General features: G+C 33.2%; 1 protein-coding gene across 1 annotated transcript; it reads right to left on the reverse strand.

Moving 5' to 3' along the window:
• On the reverse strand, positions 1-19,471 carry LOC148180523 (uncharacterized). The gene is made up of 5 exons (XM_088035287.1): positions 19,292-19,471; positions 8,263-8,330; positions 8,120-8,212; positions 1,634-1,861; positions 1-1,583 (listed from the first exon to the last, which is right to left on the reverse strand). The coding sequence occupies exons 2-5, from the start codon at positions 8,327-8,329 to the stop codon at positions 85-87; spliced, it is 1,887 nt and encodes a 628-aa protein (XP_087891413.1). The 5' UTR covers position 8,330; positions 19,292-19,471; the 3' UTR covers positions 1-84.
• Between the last annotated feature and the right edge of the window lie 341 nt (positions 19,472-19,812).

Genomic DNA, 19,812 nt, shown 5'->3' on the forward strand with positions numbered 1-19,812 from the left:
ATTTGAAAAACTTAAATAAAATACTGTACTGTCAAAAATAACTTAAAACCTTGACGGAACTACATTGGCAGGACTGGTAGATCTTCACACCTTCAACCGAATTCTCTGGTTCTTCAACCAAAGACACCCACTCACGAGTGTGCTGGTAGTGAGCAGTGAGATCAAAATCACTGAAGACAAGACAAAGCTCTGCTTCGACATGCAAACTTCATCCACTTGGTCGATATCGATGATTGCATATCCGCTCTCGTTCAACTCTTCGGGCAGGATGACCCTCAGGTGCTTGCCCATGGTGACGCCCTCGCCCAGCGTGTTGTTGTTGAAAGCCGCCTCACGCTTCCGACGTCTTCCGGGCTCCAGTTGCTGGTTGGGCTCCGGGCAAACCTGGCAGTCGGTCTTGCAGAGCTCGATGTTGCACTGAATCATCAAGTCCATCACGTCGGGGAACTTGAAGGCGTTGAAGAAGGCGTAGGCGATGATGGAGGCGCCGCTGTCGCCCGTGTTGCGCGTCTTCTGGAACGCGCCGAAGAGCTTCGGTTTGAGGATGCAGCCGTTCTCGTCGGTGAGGGGGTACACGCGGTCGCCGGTGGAGTCGGAGGCTTTGCAGTCCTTCACTTGGATGTCGAAGCCGGGGTCGCCGCTCACGGAGATGACGAGCGTCATCTGCTCGCCGATTTTAACGAGTCCGTTGGCTGGAGGGGCGAAGGGCCCGCGGCCGAGCTGGATGTCGAGCTTCGCCATGGCGGTGTCGCCGCTGAAAGTCACGATCTCCTGGCTGAGCATGCCTACGCTGAGGGCGACGCTGAGGGAGTCCTTCAGGTTGCCCTCCCAGAGGCAGCGGACGGCGCGGATTGTGTCCCACACCTCCTGGATGCCTTGCTCGTTCTGGATGACGAGGACGTTCTCCAGGTACGATTGGCCTTGAGTCTCGAACGCGTTGATGAACTCGGTGCCGCAGGAGTTCAAGCTGACGGTGAACTTGTATTTCGTCTGCTCGGAGTTCTCGTTGACGTAGCGGCATTCGGGGGTGTCGTAGAACCCTTTGGAGTAGATCACCCCGTTGAACTCCCGGTTGAACTCGATGCTGATGGTCATCATGTCTTTCGCGCACTCCACGTCGATGGCGTGGATATGGGGAGGATGTTTAAGGTCTTCTTCAGATGGGGGCCCACCTGGGGACCCTCCTTCAGTGGTCGGAATCACGTTGTTCTCATCGGGGGACAAAGTCGTGGTAACTCCATCACTAGGTTGCGAGGTGATCGCAGGAGAAGTGAAATGAGTCGTGGGGGCGGAGGTTATGGGCGTTCCCGTAGGACCTTCAGTCGCCTGGGGGGTGTAAGTACTGGGGTAACTCGTTGGAGGTTGAGTGGGGAAGCTTGGTCTTTGACTGGGATACCCCGTGGGCGGTTGAGAAGGATAACCCGGTCTTTGCGTGGGGTAACCTGTGGGCGGTTGAGTCGGGAAGCCCGGCCTTTGGGTGGGGCGTTGCGTTGGATAAGTAGGAGGAGCTGTGGGGAAGCCTGGACGCTGAGTGGGGTAACTAGGGCGCTGGGTGGGGTAACTGGGGCGCTGGGTGGGGTAACCTGCAAAAAAAGTGTTACTACGAGGCTAGACTCCTCCCACTTCGTCAAACCTGTGAATGGAGGTTGAGAAGAGGGAAGTCCTCCTGTGTGTGGTGGAGAAATTTCATTGGTTGGCGATGGATATCCTTCCCCTGTGACGGCCCCCGTGGTCGGGTTGGTGTAAATGGGGAAAGGAGGTTGTGGGGTGATTCCGGATGGAGGGTATCCTTGGGGCTCGAAGGGTCTTGGTTTCTGAGTGTTGCTGGGAGGAAGATATTCGCGAAGGGTTCCTTGCCGAACTGGACAGAAAAAAGTGCAATTAGTCATATTCGGTTGGGATTATATGCAAATACGAATTATTTTGACAGTAAAACGTATATCGTTGCTTAATTGCTATAAATTGGCTCGGAATTGAATATTTCAATTCAAAACTTGTAAAAACAAAGAAGCAAAGGCTTTAAATTTACTAATAGCAACAAAAAAAACGTGAGAATTAAGTCAAAAACACTCAAATTTACCGCTTTTCATTGACAGATTTTACATTTTTTCATGTTGGTAGAACTGTTGTCTATCCACTTTGACGTTTCAAGCTTGCAATTATATTGACAGTTTTGTACAGAGCAATTATGCTAAAATCACGATAGAACAGCAGGCCATGGAATTATTTTAACAGTAAAACGTACGTCGTTCTTTGATTTCTACAGAATGACTCTAAATTAACTATTTTATCGAAAACTTGTCAAAACAAACAAGCAAAGTGTCTAAATGCTCTAATTACAGCAAAAAAAGAGAAGAATTTGTTAAAAATCACTGAAATTGCGCTTTCTCATTGACAGATTTCACATTTTTTTGCATGTTGGTAGAACTGTTGTCTATCCACTTTGACGTTTTAGACTTGCAATAACATTGACAGTTTGGTACAGAGCAATTATTCCAAATCACTTTAGAACAGTAGGCCATGGAGTTATTTTGACAGAAAAACGTATGTCGATTGCTATAAACTGCGTATTTTAACTTAAAAACACATCAAAATCAACAAGCGAGGTGTCTAAATTCTCTAATTGTATCAGAAAAAAGGAGAATTTGTTTAAAATCACTCAAATTGCACCTTTTCATTGACAGATTTGACATTTGTGCATGCTGGTGAAACTGTTATTTATTCACTTTGACATTTTCGACTTGCAATGACGACACTTTGGTACAGTGTGAACATTTCAAAATGACGATAGAGCAACAGGTCAAGGCATTATTTTGACAGTAAAATGCTACAATTTGGTGACAATTTGACAGTTCTTTTTTGACATTCTGCAGAAATTACAGGAGTTTAAACAAATCAGCAATCTGTAAACTCGCTCGTTGAACGACCAATCACAGAGCCGCATTTTAAATTTGGCGCCTATAAACCACCCAAGGTCACAAATTTTAAAATTCTCGAATTAATCAACGTCAAATTATGGAGAGACGATATAAAATATTTTCAAATTTTTAAATTTTAAATTTTAAATAATAATAAATTTTGTATGTAAAACACGAAGTTTGAATGTTGAATTTGAACATTTTGGCTGTAAAACACAAAAGTTGAATTTTGAATTTGAACAATTTAGCTTATAAAATTCAAAAGTTAAAGATTCAACTTGACAAATCTGGCAGAAAAAACACGAAAGTTGAATGTTGAATTTTTACAATTTGGCCATAAAACACAATAGTTAAATGTTGAATTTAAACATTTTGGTCGTAAAAAACGCACGTTGAATGTGAATTTTAACCATGTGGCACGTAAAACACAAAAGTTGAATGTTGAATTGTTGAAAACACAAAAGTTGAGTTTTAGTGTAGAATTTAAAAAAATTTGTATTGTTGTTTGCAAAACAGTAAAGTTGAATGTTCAAATTGAAAAATTAAGCTTCAAAAAACACAAAAGTTGAATGTTGAATTTGAACAATTTGGTACGTAAAACTCGAAAGTTGAATGTTGAATTTGAATAACCTTATTCTCTCTGTTATTTTTTTATTGGCAGCTGAAGTTGAAGAATTTTAAATTTGGCGCCTACAAACCACCCAAAATCACAAATTTTAAAATTCTCGAATTAATCAACGTCAAATTATGGAGAGACAATGATGCCAACTTTTATTAGAATTCCAACTTTAAATAACGAAATAACTGGCAAAGTGGGTATTTGCACCTAAACAGAGTGTAGTTACATCAAATTAGCACACAACATAAAAAAACTAAAATCCCTATTTAGAAATAGTTCAAATTCTGGTTCTTATTGTTCTGCTTGCAGTAGATAAAGTTGAATGTTGAATTTAAACGATTTAGCTTCTAAAACTTTAAAGTTAAATGTTGAATTTGACAAATTTGGCAGGTAAAACACGAAGGTTGAATGTTGAATTTGAACATTTTGGCTGTAAAACACGAAAGTTGAATTTTGAATTTGAACAATTTAGCTTATAAAAGTCAAAAGTTAAATGTTCAACTTGTCAAATTTGGCAGAAAAAACACGAAAGTTGAATGTTGAATTTTTACAATTTGGCCATAAAACACAATAGTTAAATGTTGAATTTGAACATTTTGGTCGTAAAAAACGCACGTTGAATGTTGAATTTTAACCATGTGGCACGTAAAACACAAAAGTTGAATGTTGAATTGTTGAAAACACAAAAGTTGAGTTTTAGTGTAGAATTTAAAAAAAAATTATTGTTGTTTGCAAAACAGTAAAGTTGAATGTTCAAATTGAAAAATTAAGCTTCAAAAAACACAAAAGTTGAATGTTGAATTTGAACATTTTGGTCGTAAAACACGCACGTTGAATGTTGAAATTAAACAATGGGGCACGTAAAACACAAAAGTTGAATGTTAAATTGAAACAATTTAATTCGTTGAACACGAAAGTTGAATTTTAATGTTGAATTTAATTTTCATTATGGTTTTGTTTGCAAAACAGTAAAGCTGAATGTTCAATTCGAAAAATTAAGCCTTGTAAAACACAAAAGTTGAATGTTGAATTTAAATAATTTGGTACGTAAAACACCAAAGTTGACTGTTGAATTTGAAAAATTTGGCCCGTAAAACACGAAACTTGAATGTTGAATTTGAACAATTTAGCACGTAAAACACCAAAGTTGAATGTTAAATGTTGAATTTGAAATTTGTTTGTTGTTCTGCTTGCAAAACAGTAAAGTTGAATGTTGAATTTAAACAATTTTGCTTGCTCCGTTCGTAAAACACGAAACTTGAATGTTGAATTTGAACAATTTGGCTGTAAAACACGAAAGTTGAATTTTGAATTTGAACAATTTAGCTTATAAAAGTCAAAAGTTAAATATTCAACTTGACAAATTTGGCAGAAAAAACACGAAAGTTGAATGTTGAATTTTTACAATTTGGCCATAAAACACAATAGTTAAATGTTGAATTTGAACATTTTGGTCGTAAAAACGCACGTTGAATGTTGAATTTTAACCATGTGGCACGTAAAACACAAAAGTTGAATGTTGAATTGTTGAAAACACAAAAGTTGAGTTTTAGTGTAGAATTTTAAAAAATTTGTATTGTTGTTTGCAAAACAGTAAAGTTGAATGTTCAATTTGAAAAATTAAGCTTCAAAAAACACAAAAGTTGAATGTTGAATTTGAACATTTTGGTCGTAAAACACGCACGTTGAATGTTGAAATTAAACAATGGGGCACGTAATACACAAAAGTTGAATGTTAAATTGAAACAATTTAATTCGTTGAACACGAAAGTTGAATTTTAATGTTGAATTTAATTTTCTTTATGGTTTTGTTTGCAAAACAGTAAAGCTGAATGTTCAATTCGAAAAATTAAGCCTTGTAAAACACAAAAGTTGAATGTTGAATTTGAATAATTTGGTACGTAAAACACCAAAGTTGAATGTTGAATTTGAAAAATTTGGCACGTAAAACACGAAACTTGAATGTTGAATTTGAACAATTTAGCACGTAAAACACCAAAGTTGAATGTTAAATGTTGAATTTGAAATTTGTTGTTCTGCTTGCAAAACAGAAAAGTTGAATGTTGAATTTAAACAATTTTGCTTGCTCCGTTCGTAAAACACGAAACTTGAATGTTGAATTTGAACAATTTGGCACGTAAAACGCCTAAGTTGAATGTTGAATTGGAACAATTTAGTTTGTTGAACACGAAAGTTCAATTTTAATGTCGAATTTGATTTTCTTTTTGGTTTTATTTGCAAAAGAGTAAAGCTGAATGTTCAATTCGAAAAATTAAGCCTTGTAAAACACAAAAGTTGAATGTTGAATTTGAATAATTTGGTACGTAAAACACCAAAGTTGACTGTTGAATTTGAAAAATTTGGCACGTAAAACACGAAACTTGAATGTTGAATTTGAACAATTTAGCACGTAAAACACCAAAGTTGAATGTTAAATGTTGAATTTGAAATTTGTTTGTTGTTCTGCTTGCAAAACAGTAAAGTTGAATGTTGAATTTAAACAATTTTGCTTGCTCCGTTCGTAAAACACGAAACTTGAATGTTGAATTTGAACAATTTGGCACGTAAACGCCTAAGTTGAATGTTGAATTGGAACAATTTAGTTTGTTGAACACGAAAGTTCAATTTTAATGTCGAATTTGATTTTCTTTTTGGTTTTATTTGCAAAACAGTAAAGCTGAATGTTCAATTCAAAAAATTAAGCCTTGTAAAACACAAAAGTTGAATGTTGAATTTGAATAATTTGGTACGTAAAACACCAAAGTTGAATGTTGAATTTGAAAAATTTGGCACGTAAAACACGAAACTTGAATGTTGAATTTGAACAATTTAGCACGTAAAACACCAAAGTTGAATGTTAAATGTTGAATTTGAAATTTGTTGTTCTGCTTGCAAAACAGTAAAGTTGAATGTTGAATTTAAACAATTTTGCTTGCTCCGTTCGTAAAACACGAAACTTGAATGTTGAATTTGAACAATTTGGCACGTAAACGCCTAAGTTGAATGTTGAATTGGAACAATTTAGTTTGTTGAACACGAAAGTTCAATTTTAATGTCGAATTTGATTTTCTTTTTGGTTTTATTTGCAAAACAGTAAAGCTGAATGTTCAATTCGAAAAATTAAGCCTTGTAAAACACAAAAGTTGAATGTTGAATTTGAATAATTTGGTACGTAAAACACCAAAGTTGAATGTTGAATTTGAAAAATTTGGCACGTAAAACACGAAACTTGAATGTTGAATTTGAACAATTTAGCACGTAAAACACCAAAGTTGAATGTTAAATGTTGAATTTGAAATTTGTTGTTCTGCTTGCAAAACAGTAAAGTTGAATGTTGAATTTAAACAATTTTGCTTGCTCCGTTCGTAAAACACGAAACTTGAATGTTGAATTTGAACAATTTGGCACGTAAAACGCCTAAGTTGAATGTTGAATTGGAACAATTTAGTTTGTTGAACACGAAAGTTCAATTTTAATGTCGAATTTGAATTTTTTTTATTATTCTGTTTGTTTGCAAAACAGTAAAGTTAAATATTCATTTAAAAATTTTAGCCTCGTAAAACACAAAAGTTGAATGTTGAATTTGAACAAATTGGCACGTAAAACACGAATTTTGAATGTTGAATTTGAATAACTTTAATCTCTCTGTTATTTTGTTTTGACAGTTGAAGTTGAAAATTTTTAAATTTGGCGCCTACAAACTACCAAAGGTCACAAATTTTCCAATTTTCAAATTAATAATCGTCAAATTATAAAGAGACAAGGATGCCAACCCCCTCGGGTCAAAATTTCCAAAGTTAGCAGAATTCTAACCTTAAATAAAAAAATAACTGTCAAAGTGCACCTAAACCGACAGTTAGTTACGACACACAACTTAAAAAAAATAAAATCCCCAATCAGATTTAGTTCAGATTTTGATTTTTCACCCAGAACCAGTTTCAAATGTCGATTGAACGAACATTCTCTGCAATTTATCGAAGATATTAGAAGAAGATTGTCTTGAACATGTAAGTACCCGTAATTTAGTTCATGGGTATTGGATATGTAACTGAATGAAAGTCGGCTCTAATTATCCTTTCAGTTGGTAATACAATCACTGTAATTGAGTGTGACGGCTAAAAATTTGAGTATTGCCAACAGAGATAACCGGAAGTCCCTAGGAATTCGACTATCAAAACGAGTGTTTTAATGGGCTGTTTAACTTGAATCGTTAATTCGATTGCGTTAAACCTGTCGCAACGTAAATTATTTTCCATGCTTTCATTATACCATAAAATTAAAATATCTATCGCTAATTATCGTCGTTGTATAATAAGAATTAGCATAAAAGAATAGAATCCGCTTAATAGAAACGAATGATATTTTTCCTGCTCCGGTGATTAAGTGCAGCCATTATGTGTAAATGATCCCTTGGATGCGCCGATAGTTTTTCAGCTCCACAACACAATGTGCGTCTATTCATTACTAAACATAATTACCAACATAGATTGCACAATTTCCACTAATTACCCCGTTAATGAACGATTTATCCGCGATAAACGTGAGATTTTCAGCGCTCTTTTGAAAGACCCATTGAACCTACTTTTCCTGGCGTTCTGCGTGTAAACCCCTTGGAGCCACTGAAGGATGTTTTGGACCATCTGATCGGCGCTGGTTTGCCTTGTAACGCGCTGACCTACATCAAACACCAGAATTACACGCGAAGAGCGAAAACCGCCAGTTTACCTTTGGTGGTCTCTTCGGCAGTGATGAGCGTCGCCGCGACAGCGACGGACAAGATGAGGAACTTCATCCTGGAGAAAGAAAAAGTTTAATGGCGAAACCACGAAATCGCAGTGTCATAAATTTGTGGGTTTGATGGCATCGAGACGAGTTGTGGTCTACTTTGCTAGGGGCAAAGGTCAAATGGGGTTTTTGAGCATTCACTTTTAAACAATGTTTGCATAGTAGCGTCACTGCGTGTTGTGAAAGTGAAATTATTAGCGGAGACGAGTAGTTTATGACCGGGAAAATGACTGGGCAAATACAACGGTATCTAGGAAGAAATGAGCCGTAAATTGATGCGATGCGGTGGAGAAATTGAGTGCTTTATGATACAATCAAACGCAAGATTTTGTTCATTATTTTCCAATTGGATGTGATCAACTCTTTAAAAGGACAAAGAAAAATTTAGCTCGAAACTTACAGTTCTTCAGTTTTCGAAATGTTGATAATTGACGTTGAAGAAATTGCCAAATTGCTCTCTTTGAGAGTTGAAGTTGGAGTTGAAGACACCAACTCGCAACAGCAATAACAACTTTTTAAAACTCCGCAGTTAAAGTTGAAGAATTCTTCTCTCTTTGCTCGCAAAACATGGAAGTTGAACCTTGAATTTAAACAACTCAAAATTTGCAGTTGAAGTTATATTGAGCTTGAAAAACAGTTTTTTTAGATAAAGTTGATAAAATTATTTTGCTCGTTTCGCAAAACATTAATGTTAGCATATTGCAATTGCAAAACTCGAAAATTGAATGTTTAATTTGAGCAATTTGGCACGTAAAATACGGAAGTTGATTGTTAAATGTTGAATTCGAATTTTTCTTTGTTTCGCTTGCAAAACAGTAATGTTGAAAGTTGAATTTGAACAATTCTGCACTTAACACTCGAAAGTTGAATGTTAAATATTGAATTTGAATTTTTTTTTATCGGTCTGTCTGCAAAAGAGTCAAGTTGAATGTTGAATTCGAACAAACAAGTTGGCAAAACACAAAAGTTGAATGTTGAATTTGAGCAATTTAGCAGATAAAACACGAAAGTTAAATTTGAATTTGAACAACTTTTAGAAAATTCCCAGTTGAAGTTAATGAACTTCATGTATTGAGCTCACAAAAAACAGTTTTTTAATTTGAAGTTGATGAAATTTCTTTGCTTTTTTCGCAAAACATTGATGTCGAATGTGGATTTTGAACAATTTAGTTCGCAAAACACGAAAGTTGAATGTATAATGTTGAATTTAAACAATTTGACATGTTAAACACCAAAGTTGAATGTTGAATTTGAACAATTTAGCTCGCCAAACCCGAAAGTTGAATGTTAACTGTTAAATTTAAACAATTTAGCTCGCAATTAAATTAAATTTTTAAATAAACAATTTAGCTCGCAAATTACGAAAGTTGAATGTTGAATTTAAACAATTTAGCTAGCAAATTACAAACGTTGATTGTTGAAATTAAACAATTTAGCTCGCCAAACCGGAAAGTTTAATGTTAACTGTTAAATTTAAACAATTTAGCTCGCAAATTACGAAAGTTGAATGTTGAATTTAAACAATTTAGCTAGCAAATTACGAACGTTGATTGTTGAAATTAAACAATTTAGCTCGCCAAACCGGAAAGTTTAATGTTAACTGTTAAATTTAAACAATTTAGCTCGCAAATTACGAAAGTTGAATGTTGAATTTAAACAATTTAGCTAGCAAATTACGAACGTTGATTGTTGAAATTAAACAATTTAGCTCGCCAAACCGGAAAGTTTAATGTTAACTGTTAAATTTAAACAATTTAGCTCGCAAATTACGAAAGTTGAATGTTGAATTTAAACCATTTAGCTAGCAAATTACGAAAGTTGAGTGTTGAAATTAAACAATTTAGCTCGCCAAACCCGAAAGTTTAATGTTAACTGTTAAATTTTAAACAATTTAGCTCGCAAATTACGAAAGTTGAATGTTGAATTTAAAGCATTTAGCTAGCAAATTATGAAAGTTGATTGTTGAAATTAAACAATTTAGCTCGCCAAACCCGAAAGTTTAATGGTAACTGTTAAATTTTAAACAATTTAGCTCGCAAATTACGAAAGTTGAATGTTGAATTTAAACAATTTAGCTGGCAAATTACGAAAGTTGATTATTGAATTTAAACAATTTAGCTCGCCACACCCGAAAGTTGAATGTTAACTGTTAAATTTAAACAATTTAGCTCGCCAAACCCGAAAGTTGAATGTTAACTGTTAAATTTAAACAATTTAGCTCGCAAATTACGAAAGTTGAATGTTGAATTTAAACAATTTAGCTAGCAAATTACGAAAGTTGATTGTTGAATTTAAACAATTTAGCTGGCAAATTTTGCAAGTTGATTGTTGAATTTAAACAATTTAGCTCGCCACACCCGAAAGTTGAATGTTAACTGTTAAATTTAAACAATTTAGCTCGCCAAACCCGAAAGTTGAATGTTAACTGTTAAATTTAAACAATTTAGCTCGCAAATTACGAAAGTTGAATATTGAATTTAAACAATTTAGCTCGCCAAACCCGAAAGTTGAATGTTAACTGTTAAATTTAAACAATTTAGCTCGCAAATTACGAAAGTTGAATATTGAATTTAAACAATTTAGCTCGCCAAACCCGAAAGTTGAATGTTAACTGTTAAATTTAAACAATTTAGCTCGCAAATTACGAAAGTTGAATGTTGAATTTAAACAATTTAGCTGGCAAATTACGAAAGTTGATTGTTCAATTTAAACAATTTAGCTGGCAAATTATGAAAGTTGATTGTTGAATTTAAACAATTTAGCTCGCCACACCCGAAAGTTGAATGTTAACTGTTAAATTTAAACAATTTAGCTCGCCAAACCCGAAAGTTGAATGTTAACTGTTAAATTTAAACAATTTAGCTCGCAAATTACGAAAGTTAAATGTTAAATTTAAACAATTTAGCTTGCAAATCTCGAAAGTTGAACGTTGAATTTAAACAATTTAGCTCGCAAATTTCGAAAGTTGAATGTTAAATTTGAACAATTTAGTTCGCAAAACACAAAAGTTGAATGTGAAATTTGAACAATTAAAGTCGAAAAACCCGAAAGTTGAACGTTAAATGTTGAATTTAAATAATTTAGCTCGCAAATCACGAAAGTTAAATCTTGAATTTAAACAATTTACGTTGCCCCGTTCGTAAAACGCAAATTTTAAATGTTGAATTTAAACAAACAACTTGACACGTAAAACACCAAAGTTGAATGTTGAACTTGAACAATTTAGCTTCCAGAACTGGAAAGTTGAATGTTAAATGTTGAATTCGAATTTTTTTAATGTTCTCCTTGCAAAACAGGAAAGTTGAATGTTGAATTTGAACAATTTAGTTTGCAAAACTAGAAAGTTGAATGTTAAATGTTGAATTTGAACACTTTAGCTCGCAAATCATAAAAGTTGAATGTTGAATTTGAACAATTTAGCTCGCAAATCACGAAGTTGAATGTTGAATTTGAACAATTTAGCTCACAAAATTTCGAAAGTTGAATGTTAAATGTGGAGTTTGAACAATTAAGTTCGCAAATCACAAAAGTTGAATGTTGAATTTGAACAATGTAGCTCGCAAAACTCAAAAGTTGAATGTTGAATGTTCAATTTGAACAATTTAGCTCGCAAATCACAAAAGTTGAGTGTTGAATTTACGTTTCCCCGTTCGTAAAACGCAAATTTTAAATTTTGAATTAAGATTTTTTTAAAAATTTGGAGTTGAAATTGAAGAACTGCATCACTCTTCGCAAAATACAAAAGTTGAACGTTTAATTTCAACAATTTAGCACGTAAAGCACTAAAGTTGAATGTTGAATTTGAACAACCTTATTCGCTCTATCCTTGTTTTTTCTAAGTTGAAGTTGAAGAATCTGATCTACCGAGCTTACATAAGACGGTCTTTCAAGTTGAAATTAAAGAAACTTAATGTTGAATTTGAACAAGTTGACACGTAAAACACGTAAGTTGAATGTTGAATCTGAACAATTTAGCTCATTATGGTCTCAAGATACCAAGTTGAATGTTAAATGTTGAATTTTGCCTGTTCTGCTTGCAAAACACTAAAGTTGATTGTTGAATTTGAACAATTCAGCGTCACTGGCAATATGACAGTCCTTAGATTTTTGAAAAATTGATATTCAAAGTAGAAGAAACTTGTTCGTTACGCTCGCAAAAGACACTGAAAGTTGAAGTTGAATGACTTAAGTAATTTGTCACAACTTCACTCAACGCACAAACGCTCTCCGTAGTTGAAGTTGAAGAACAAAAAATGTTGAATTTTAACAACAATTTGATAGAAAATCCGAATTGAGATTGAAAACTTGATCTTCTTAGCTCTTGGCAAAGTCGTTGAAGTTGAAGTTGAAATTGAAAAGTTGAAGAAATTAGCTACCTTTGTTGGTTAAATAAAAGTACTCAAGATGAAGTTGACATTTGAAGTTGAAGTTGAAATCAGTCAAGGTAAAAGTTGTTGAAATTGGTTGAAGTTGAAAAAGTTGACTTCTTCAGTTTTCCTACTTTTTAAGTTAAAGTTGAGGAAGGAAAATCACTCTAACCTCGCCGTTAAGCAAACGGCAACATTAAGAAAATAAATTGCTAATTTCAAAGCAAATTTACCATATGGTCATTCATATCTTCATATGGTCAACACTTCTTCAACTTTAATATCAATCTTTTACGGTAGTTTCCTCATTCCTAAGAAAATTCTGCATTTTATTGCACTTTATTGTAAATTTCTCCCGCTATGGAAACGTCAATTTTGTCCCAATTTCAAAAAAGGAATAATCGATGGCACCACCACAAAGGAAATCGATTGTGCAACTCTCCAACTCTTCATTACAATTCAAGAAGAGATTCATTATTTCAAATTTGGCTCGTTTGCGCGGCGAGATCACAGAGAGCCATGCTAATTAGACCTTCGACTAATCAGGCAATTAATTATTTCCCCCCTTACGTCACTTTTGACATATGTCACCCCAGAAACGTCAATATCGTCACGATTGCTCAAAATTTGAGGTTGTCAGTCCGCCCAGTTCTACCAACCCCAACGAAAATCGAGCAGTCACACGTCAAATCATTGCCAATGTCGCTTTCGTTTTTTTCAGAGGAAGTGAGCGCACTGCGTGAATGCCTATGATCACTTCCGGTCTTCGCGGTTCACTGGCATCAAAATCGATATCAAGTTCAACCCAACAAAAAGTCACAAAGATGACCAAAGACAGCGAAATTCCCCAAAACCGCCAAACAAAAAACCCATTAGATGGCTGTGGGAGAAAACCCAGTGAAGCAACCTAGTAAAACTAAATGTGATCAAATCTGAGTTGTAATTATAATTATAACATAAGTGGCGTAATGGTGGTGACGAAACATCCTTTTTGAAGATTCACTAGTAGAGGATTTACATGTTTCTCAATAGTTTTTGGTGATTGGGAAAAATAGGAAATTGGATTTTCGGCAAAATGTCAAGTCAATTAGAGATGCAGAGATAAACTCGCGTTGTGTAAAGGGCGAATTACCACTTTCTCTGGTATTGTCTATCATTTAATTGTTCAGTTGCGTCAGGTCCGTACTTTGAGAATTTATTTTTTATCTAGTAAAACACGAAGCAATTTTCAGTGAAGATGGCCTCAATTATACTGCGACATTGATAGAGTTGTGCAAGTTACTTTCAGCAATTGCAGCGAAATGAAGATATTAAATGAATGCCGAACTTTCTTACGAAACGGAAGCTGCAAACATGTGTAGGATCGATTGCCACATGCTCAATATTCGGAGTCGCTGACTTGTAAAAATTTCATTTATGATAAATAGAGAGTTTCAAGGAAAAATCGAGAGATGTTCAAACACTCGCAATTACGCGGAGAATTTCTATTTTCGTTGGGCAATTCGTGGAGAGGATTTATTACAGAGTGGGCCTTGGGAGGTTTGAGTGGGTTGGTAGCACTGTTAGATGACAGTTTGACAGGTTGGGGTTATGGTTAGGATTGGATTAGAACGTCAATTAGGGTTGAGATGTGCCAACAGTGCTACCAACATGTTTAATTTCCGAAACTTGAGAGCATGAAAGTCCCTAAAATTTTAGAAAAATCAAAAGAAGGTCTAGAGAACTTAAAAAGAATCTAACAATAAGAATAATTTAAATCGAGGAAAATTTGCCACAGTCAAACATTTTTTTTGAAAATGTTGGTTCATCTTCAGAACAAAAAATTACAGAATTTGTCTTGTTTGACTTTGAATTTTGCAATTTTTCACAGTTAATAAGCAAGGTCAAATTACTAACCCCCCCAAATTTGATTGCTATGGCGTTAGATTTATCAGAATTACAACCCTTAATAAAACAATTTTGTAGTATTTGGTCCATCCAAATAAATAAAAGTTTCTAAAATCAGTCGATTTCGCTCTATAATTTTGAATTTTGGCAAAAGTAGAAAAATAGTCTAAATTAGTAACGTCCCCAAATTTGATTAACGTGGCAATTAAACTACCGGAGTTACACGCTTAGGAAAAATTTTGAAAATTTGTTTTAATTTGGAAATGAGGGAAAAATTGAAAATTCAATATATCTGTCAATTTTAATGACAAAAGCATACAATTTTGAAGGTTGGCTTCTTGAGGCATGATTACCAACTGTACAAAATTACAAAATTTTGGGACCAGAAGAGACAATTTTAGAAATTTTTATCTTTCATGCAAACCGAAAATTTTCAAAGTTTCTATAAATTTCTATATCACTGTCAGTTTTAACGGTAAAGCGTTTAAATTTGCAGATTTGCTACTTCAAACATGCCTACCAACTGTACAAAGTTACAAAATATTTGACCCAGAAAGAACAATTTTAGAGATTTTTGTTTTTGAGATAAATCAAATATTTTCAAAATTTTCTATAAAATTCTATAATTTCACCAGTTTTAATGGTAAAGCGTTAAAATTTTGAAGATGGGCTACTTTGAATATGCCTACCAACTTTACAAAGTAACAAAATCTTAAACCCAAAAAATTTTAGGAATTTTTGTCTTTAAGATAAATCAAAAAATGTTCAAAAGCTTCTATAACAGTCGATAACTCTGTCAGTTTTAATGGTAGAACAGTAAAATTTTAATGAACTGCTACTTTAAACATGCTTACCAACTCTACAATGTTAAAAAAATTTGGCCCCAGAAACAACAATTTTAGAAATTTTTGTTCTTGTGATAAACGGAAAATTTTCAAAATTTGCTATAAATTTCTGTAACTCTGTTAATTTTAACGATTAAGCGTTCAAATTTTGCAGATCTGCTATTTTCAACACGCCTACCAACTGTACAAAGTTACCAAACTTTGAACCCAAAAAGAACAATTTTAGGAATTTTTATTTTAAAGATTTTAATTTTAAAGATAATTTTTTATAAAACTCTGTAACTTTGTCAGTTTAAACGGTAGAGGGTTCAAATTTTGTAGATTTGCTACTTTAAACATGTCTACCAACTGTACAAAGTTACAAAATTATGAACTTAAAAACAAAAATTTTAAGAATTTTTGTCTTTAAGGCAAATCAAAAATTTTCAAAAGTTTTTATTAAATTCTATAACTCTGTTAGTTTTAACGGTGAAGCGTTTTAATTTTGCAGATTTACTACTTTATAAATGTCTACCAACCGTACAAAGTTACTAAATTTTAAACCAATGAAAAACAGTTTTAGAAATTTTTATTTTTAAGGCAAACCAAATATTTTCAATAGTTTCTATAAAATTCCATGACTGACAATTTTAACGGTAAAGAGTTAAAATTTTGCAGATTTGCTAATTTGAAAATGTGTACCAACCGTACAAAGTTACTAAATTTTGAAACTATGAAAAACAGTTTTAGAAATTTTTATTTTTAAGGAAAACCAAATATTTCCAAAGGTTTTTAAAAATTTCGATAACTCTGTCAATTCTAACGGTAAAGAGTTCAAATTTTGCATATTTGCTACTGTAAACATGTCTGCCAACTGTACAAAGTTACAAAATATTTGACCGAGGAAGAACAATTTTAGAAATTTTTGTTTTTGAGATAAACCAAATATTTTCAAAAGTTTTTATAAAATTCTATAACTCTGTCAGTTGTAATGGTAACGCGTTCAAATTTTGAAGATTAAGCATGCTTACCAACTGTACAAAATTTCCACATTTTAGACCCTGAAATAAAGATTTTAAAAATTTTGTTCTTAAAATAAACCAAAAAATTTCAAAATTTTCTGTAAATTTCTATAACTGTCAGTTTTATAGGTAAAGCGTTTCGTTTTAAAGATTTGCTATTCGAACATGCCTGCCAACTGTACAAAGTTACAAACTTTTAGATCGAGAAATAACAATTTTAGAAATTTTTATTTTAAGATGAAACAAATTTTTTTTTTTAATTTCATAAAAATTTCTATAACTCTGTCAGTTTTAACAGTAAAGTGTTCAAATTTTGCAGATTTGCTACTGTAAACATGTCTACCAACAATACAAAGTTACAAAATATTGGACCCAAAAAAAAACAAATTTAAAAAAAAACTACAAAATTCTAAAATTTCTATAAAATTCGATAACTGTGTCAGTTTTAATAGTAAAGGGATATAATTTTAAGGATTTGCTACTTTAAACGTGCCTACCGACTGTACAAAGTTACAAAATTTTAGTCCCAGAAAGAACGATTTTAGAAATTTTCAATTTAAGATAAACCAAATATTTTCAAAATTTTCGATAAAATTCTATAACTCTGTTAGTTTTAACGGTTAAAAGTTCAAATTTTGCGGATTTGCTACTTCAAACATGTCTACCAACTGTACAAAGTTACAAAATATTTGGCCCAGAAAGACCAATTTTACAAATTTTTCTTATTGTGCTAAACGGAATATTTTTTTTATAAAATTTTATAACTTGGTAAATCGCTAAAATTTTGAATATTTGCTACTGTAAACATGTCTGCCAACTGTACAAAGTTACAAAATATTTGACCGAGGAAGAACAATTTTAGAAATTTTTGTTTTTGAGATAAACCAAATATTTTCAAAAGTTTTTATAAAATTCTATAACTCTGTCAGTTGTAATGGTAACGCGTTCAAATTTTGAAGATTAAGCATGCTTACCAACTGTACAAAATTTCCACATTTTAGACCCTGAAATAAAGATTTTAAAAATTTTGTTCTTAAAATAAACCAAAAAATTTCAAAATTTTCTGTAAATTTCTATAACTGTCAGTTTTATAGGTAAAGCGTTTCGTTTTAAAGATTTGCTATTTCGAACATGCCTGCCAACTGTACAAAGTTTCAAACTTTTAGATCGAGAAATAACAATTTTAGAAATTTTTATTTTAAGATTAAACAAATTTTTTTTTTAATTTTTTAAAAATTTCTACAACTCTGTCAGTTTTAACAGTAAAGTGTTCAAATTTTGCAGATTTGCTACTGTAAACATGTCTACCAACTGTATAAAGTTACAAAATATTGGACCCAAAAAAAAACAAATTTGAAAAAAAACCTACAAAATTCTAAAATTTTTATTAAATTCGATAACTGTGTCAGTTTTAATAGTAAATGGATATAATTTTAAGGATTTGCTACTTTAAACGTGCCTACCAACTGTACAAAGTTACAAAATTTTAGTCCCAGAAAGAACGATTTTAGAAATTTTCAATTTAAGATAAACCAAATATTTTCAAAATTTTCGATAAAATTCTATAACTCTGTTAGTTTTAACGGTTAAAAGTTCAAATTTTGCGGATTTGCTACTTCAAACATGTCTACCAACTGTACAAACTTACAAAATATTTGGCCCAGAAAGACCAATTTTAGAAATTTTTCTTATTGTGCTAAACGGAATATTTTAAATTTTTTTTATAAAATTTTATAACTTGGTAAATCGCTAAAATTTTGAATATTTGCTACTTCAAACATGCCTTCTAATTTTTTCAAAAGACTTAGAAAGAATTATTAAGAAAAAAAATATTTTCAAGGAAAACCAAAAATTTACATTTTTTTTAAATTGAAAAACTACATTTTAAAATTTGATATGATTGCTATGATTGATCAAAAAGTCCAAAAAAATAAGAAATTCAGTATGTTAAACTAAAAAGAAATGAATGCAAAACGACAAAATCGAGAGAATTTAAAAAATGGTACGACCACAGGGAATAAAATTTCTAAAATCAAGCGCTCCTGCCCCACAATTTTGAAATTTGGCACAGTCAATAATACGGTCTCAAGTAGTAACCTCTCCAAAATTCATTACTGTGACGTCAAAATCACCAAAATTACATGCGTGAATAGAATTTTGAAAATTTTTCTTCGCCCCGAAATGTAACATGATTTTGAACCACCATTACTATACTTCTATTCGGACTAGAAAAACGTTTCAGATATCGTGTTACGCAGAATTTCAGGACGCAAATTTTTGATATCTTGATATTTTTTGATCGGACTGATGGTTCTTAAATTACAAGCGAAAAACACCCATCACGCCCGTCCAAAAATTTTTTTTTTATCGTAATTTTTGTCTATTTTTTTCGTTTTTTTTCTACGAAAGATATATAAATTTAGCACGTGAAAGAGCGTGCTGCGTCGTTAAAACCCACGTTAAAGTGAAAGACTGTCTTTTGCAGCGACCGCTAATAATAGTGTAATTATCACCAAGAGTCTGTTATCTGAACCACGATCCAATAAAGTATCCATTATATGATCTCTATTACCACACGTTTGATTTATTAAACTAAATGCCTCTCCATCACTGAGCAATTTTCCGCGGCAAAACGAATCTTACGAAATGTTAAATAACAATCAAAAGTAATGATAATGCCAGGGCTATTCACTGAAATTAATAAGATTTTTTCCCAAGAGACGCTAATTTCACGCTCGGCGGTCAGAAAAATTGCAAAGACTCTCGGAAAACTCGTCACTTTTCCGTGTGAAATTCGCACTTTCCCTTTTGGCACTTTTCGAAAAATTCTACTCACAGACTTTCCACACACCACCACTGTCACTCTTACCTGCAGCAATGTTATCCTAAATCAGAAAAGACTAAAAACTAACTAAATGCATCTCCTCATCACTTCCCTTTTATATACGCACTCTTATTGATGTCCATAGACTCTCCCAGTTCAATAGTTCCCACTTGCGGCGTTCATCCCACCCAAATGAATCGTCTGGGCGGCTGGGATGGGAGAGAGTACCATTGCGGTACCAGAAAAGATGGTACGGATGATCATGTTGACATGGGTGATATTCGCACGTTTCAATGATAGAGACATTAATGGGCCTTGTATGGGTGATGGCGAGGTTTGAGGAATTTCTGAATGGCGATGAAGACTTCAAATGGGATTCTTCAAGGGCGGGTTGGCATTGGAGGTGCGAAATTAAGTTTTATGGGTGGAAAAACACGCGGCTTTTGAGGGTGAAAAGCGGATTGGAAAAATTCCACCAACTGTACAAATTACAAATATTTTGACAGACAGAGCAATTTTAGACGTTTTTACTTTTTGGAAAATTTCTAGTAAATTTTTTAACTCGA

The sequence above is a fragment of the Gnatocerus cornutus genome, chromosome 1 (assembly GCF_029298725.1).
Source record: "Gnatocerus cornutus isolate USDA-ARS CGAHR chromosome 1, icGnaCorn1.1, whole genome shotgun sequence".
Lineage (NCBI taxonomy): Eukaryota > Metazoa > Arthropoda > Insecta > Coleoptera > Tenebrionidae > Gnatocerus > Gnatocerus cornutus.

What these genes read in the sequence shown, in the direction of transcription:
- LOC148180523 (XM_088035287.1), bottom strand. Translation starts at nt 8,329, where the DNA reads ATGAAGTTCCTCATCTTGTCCGTCGCTGTCGCGGCGACGCTCATCACT. An exon ending in CACGCAGAACGCCAGGAAAA is followed by an intron (nt 1,862 to 8,119) that starts GTAGGTTCAATG and finishes TTTTCTGTCCAG; the next exon opens with TTCGGCAAGGAACCCTTCGC. An exon ending in TTCTCAACCTCCATTCACAG is followed by an intron (nt 1,584 to 1,633) that starts GTTTGACGAAGT and finishes CTTTTTTTGCAG; the next exon opens with GTTACCCCACCCAGCGCCCC.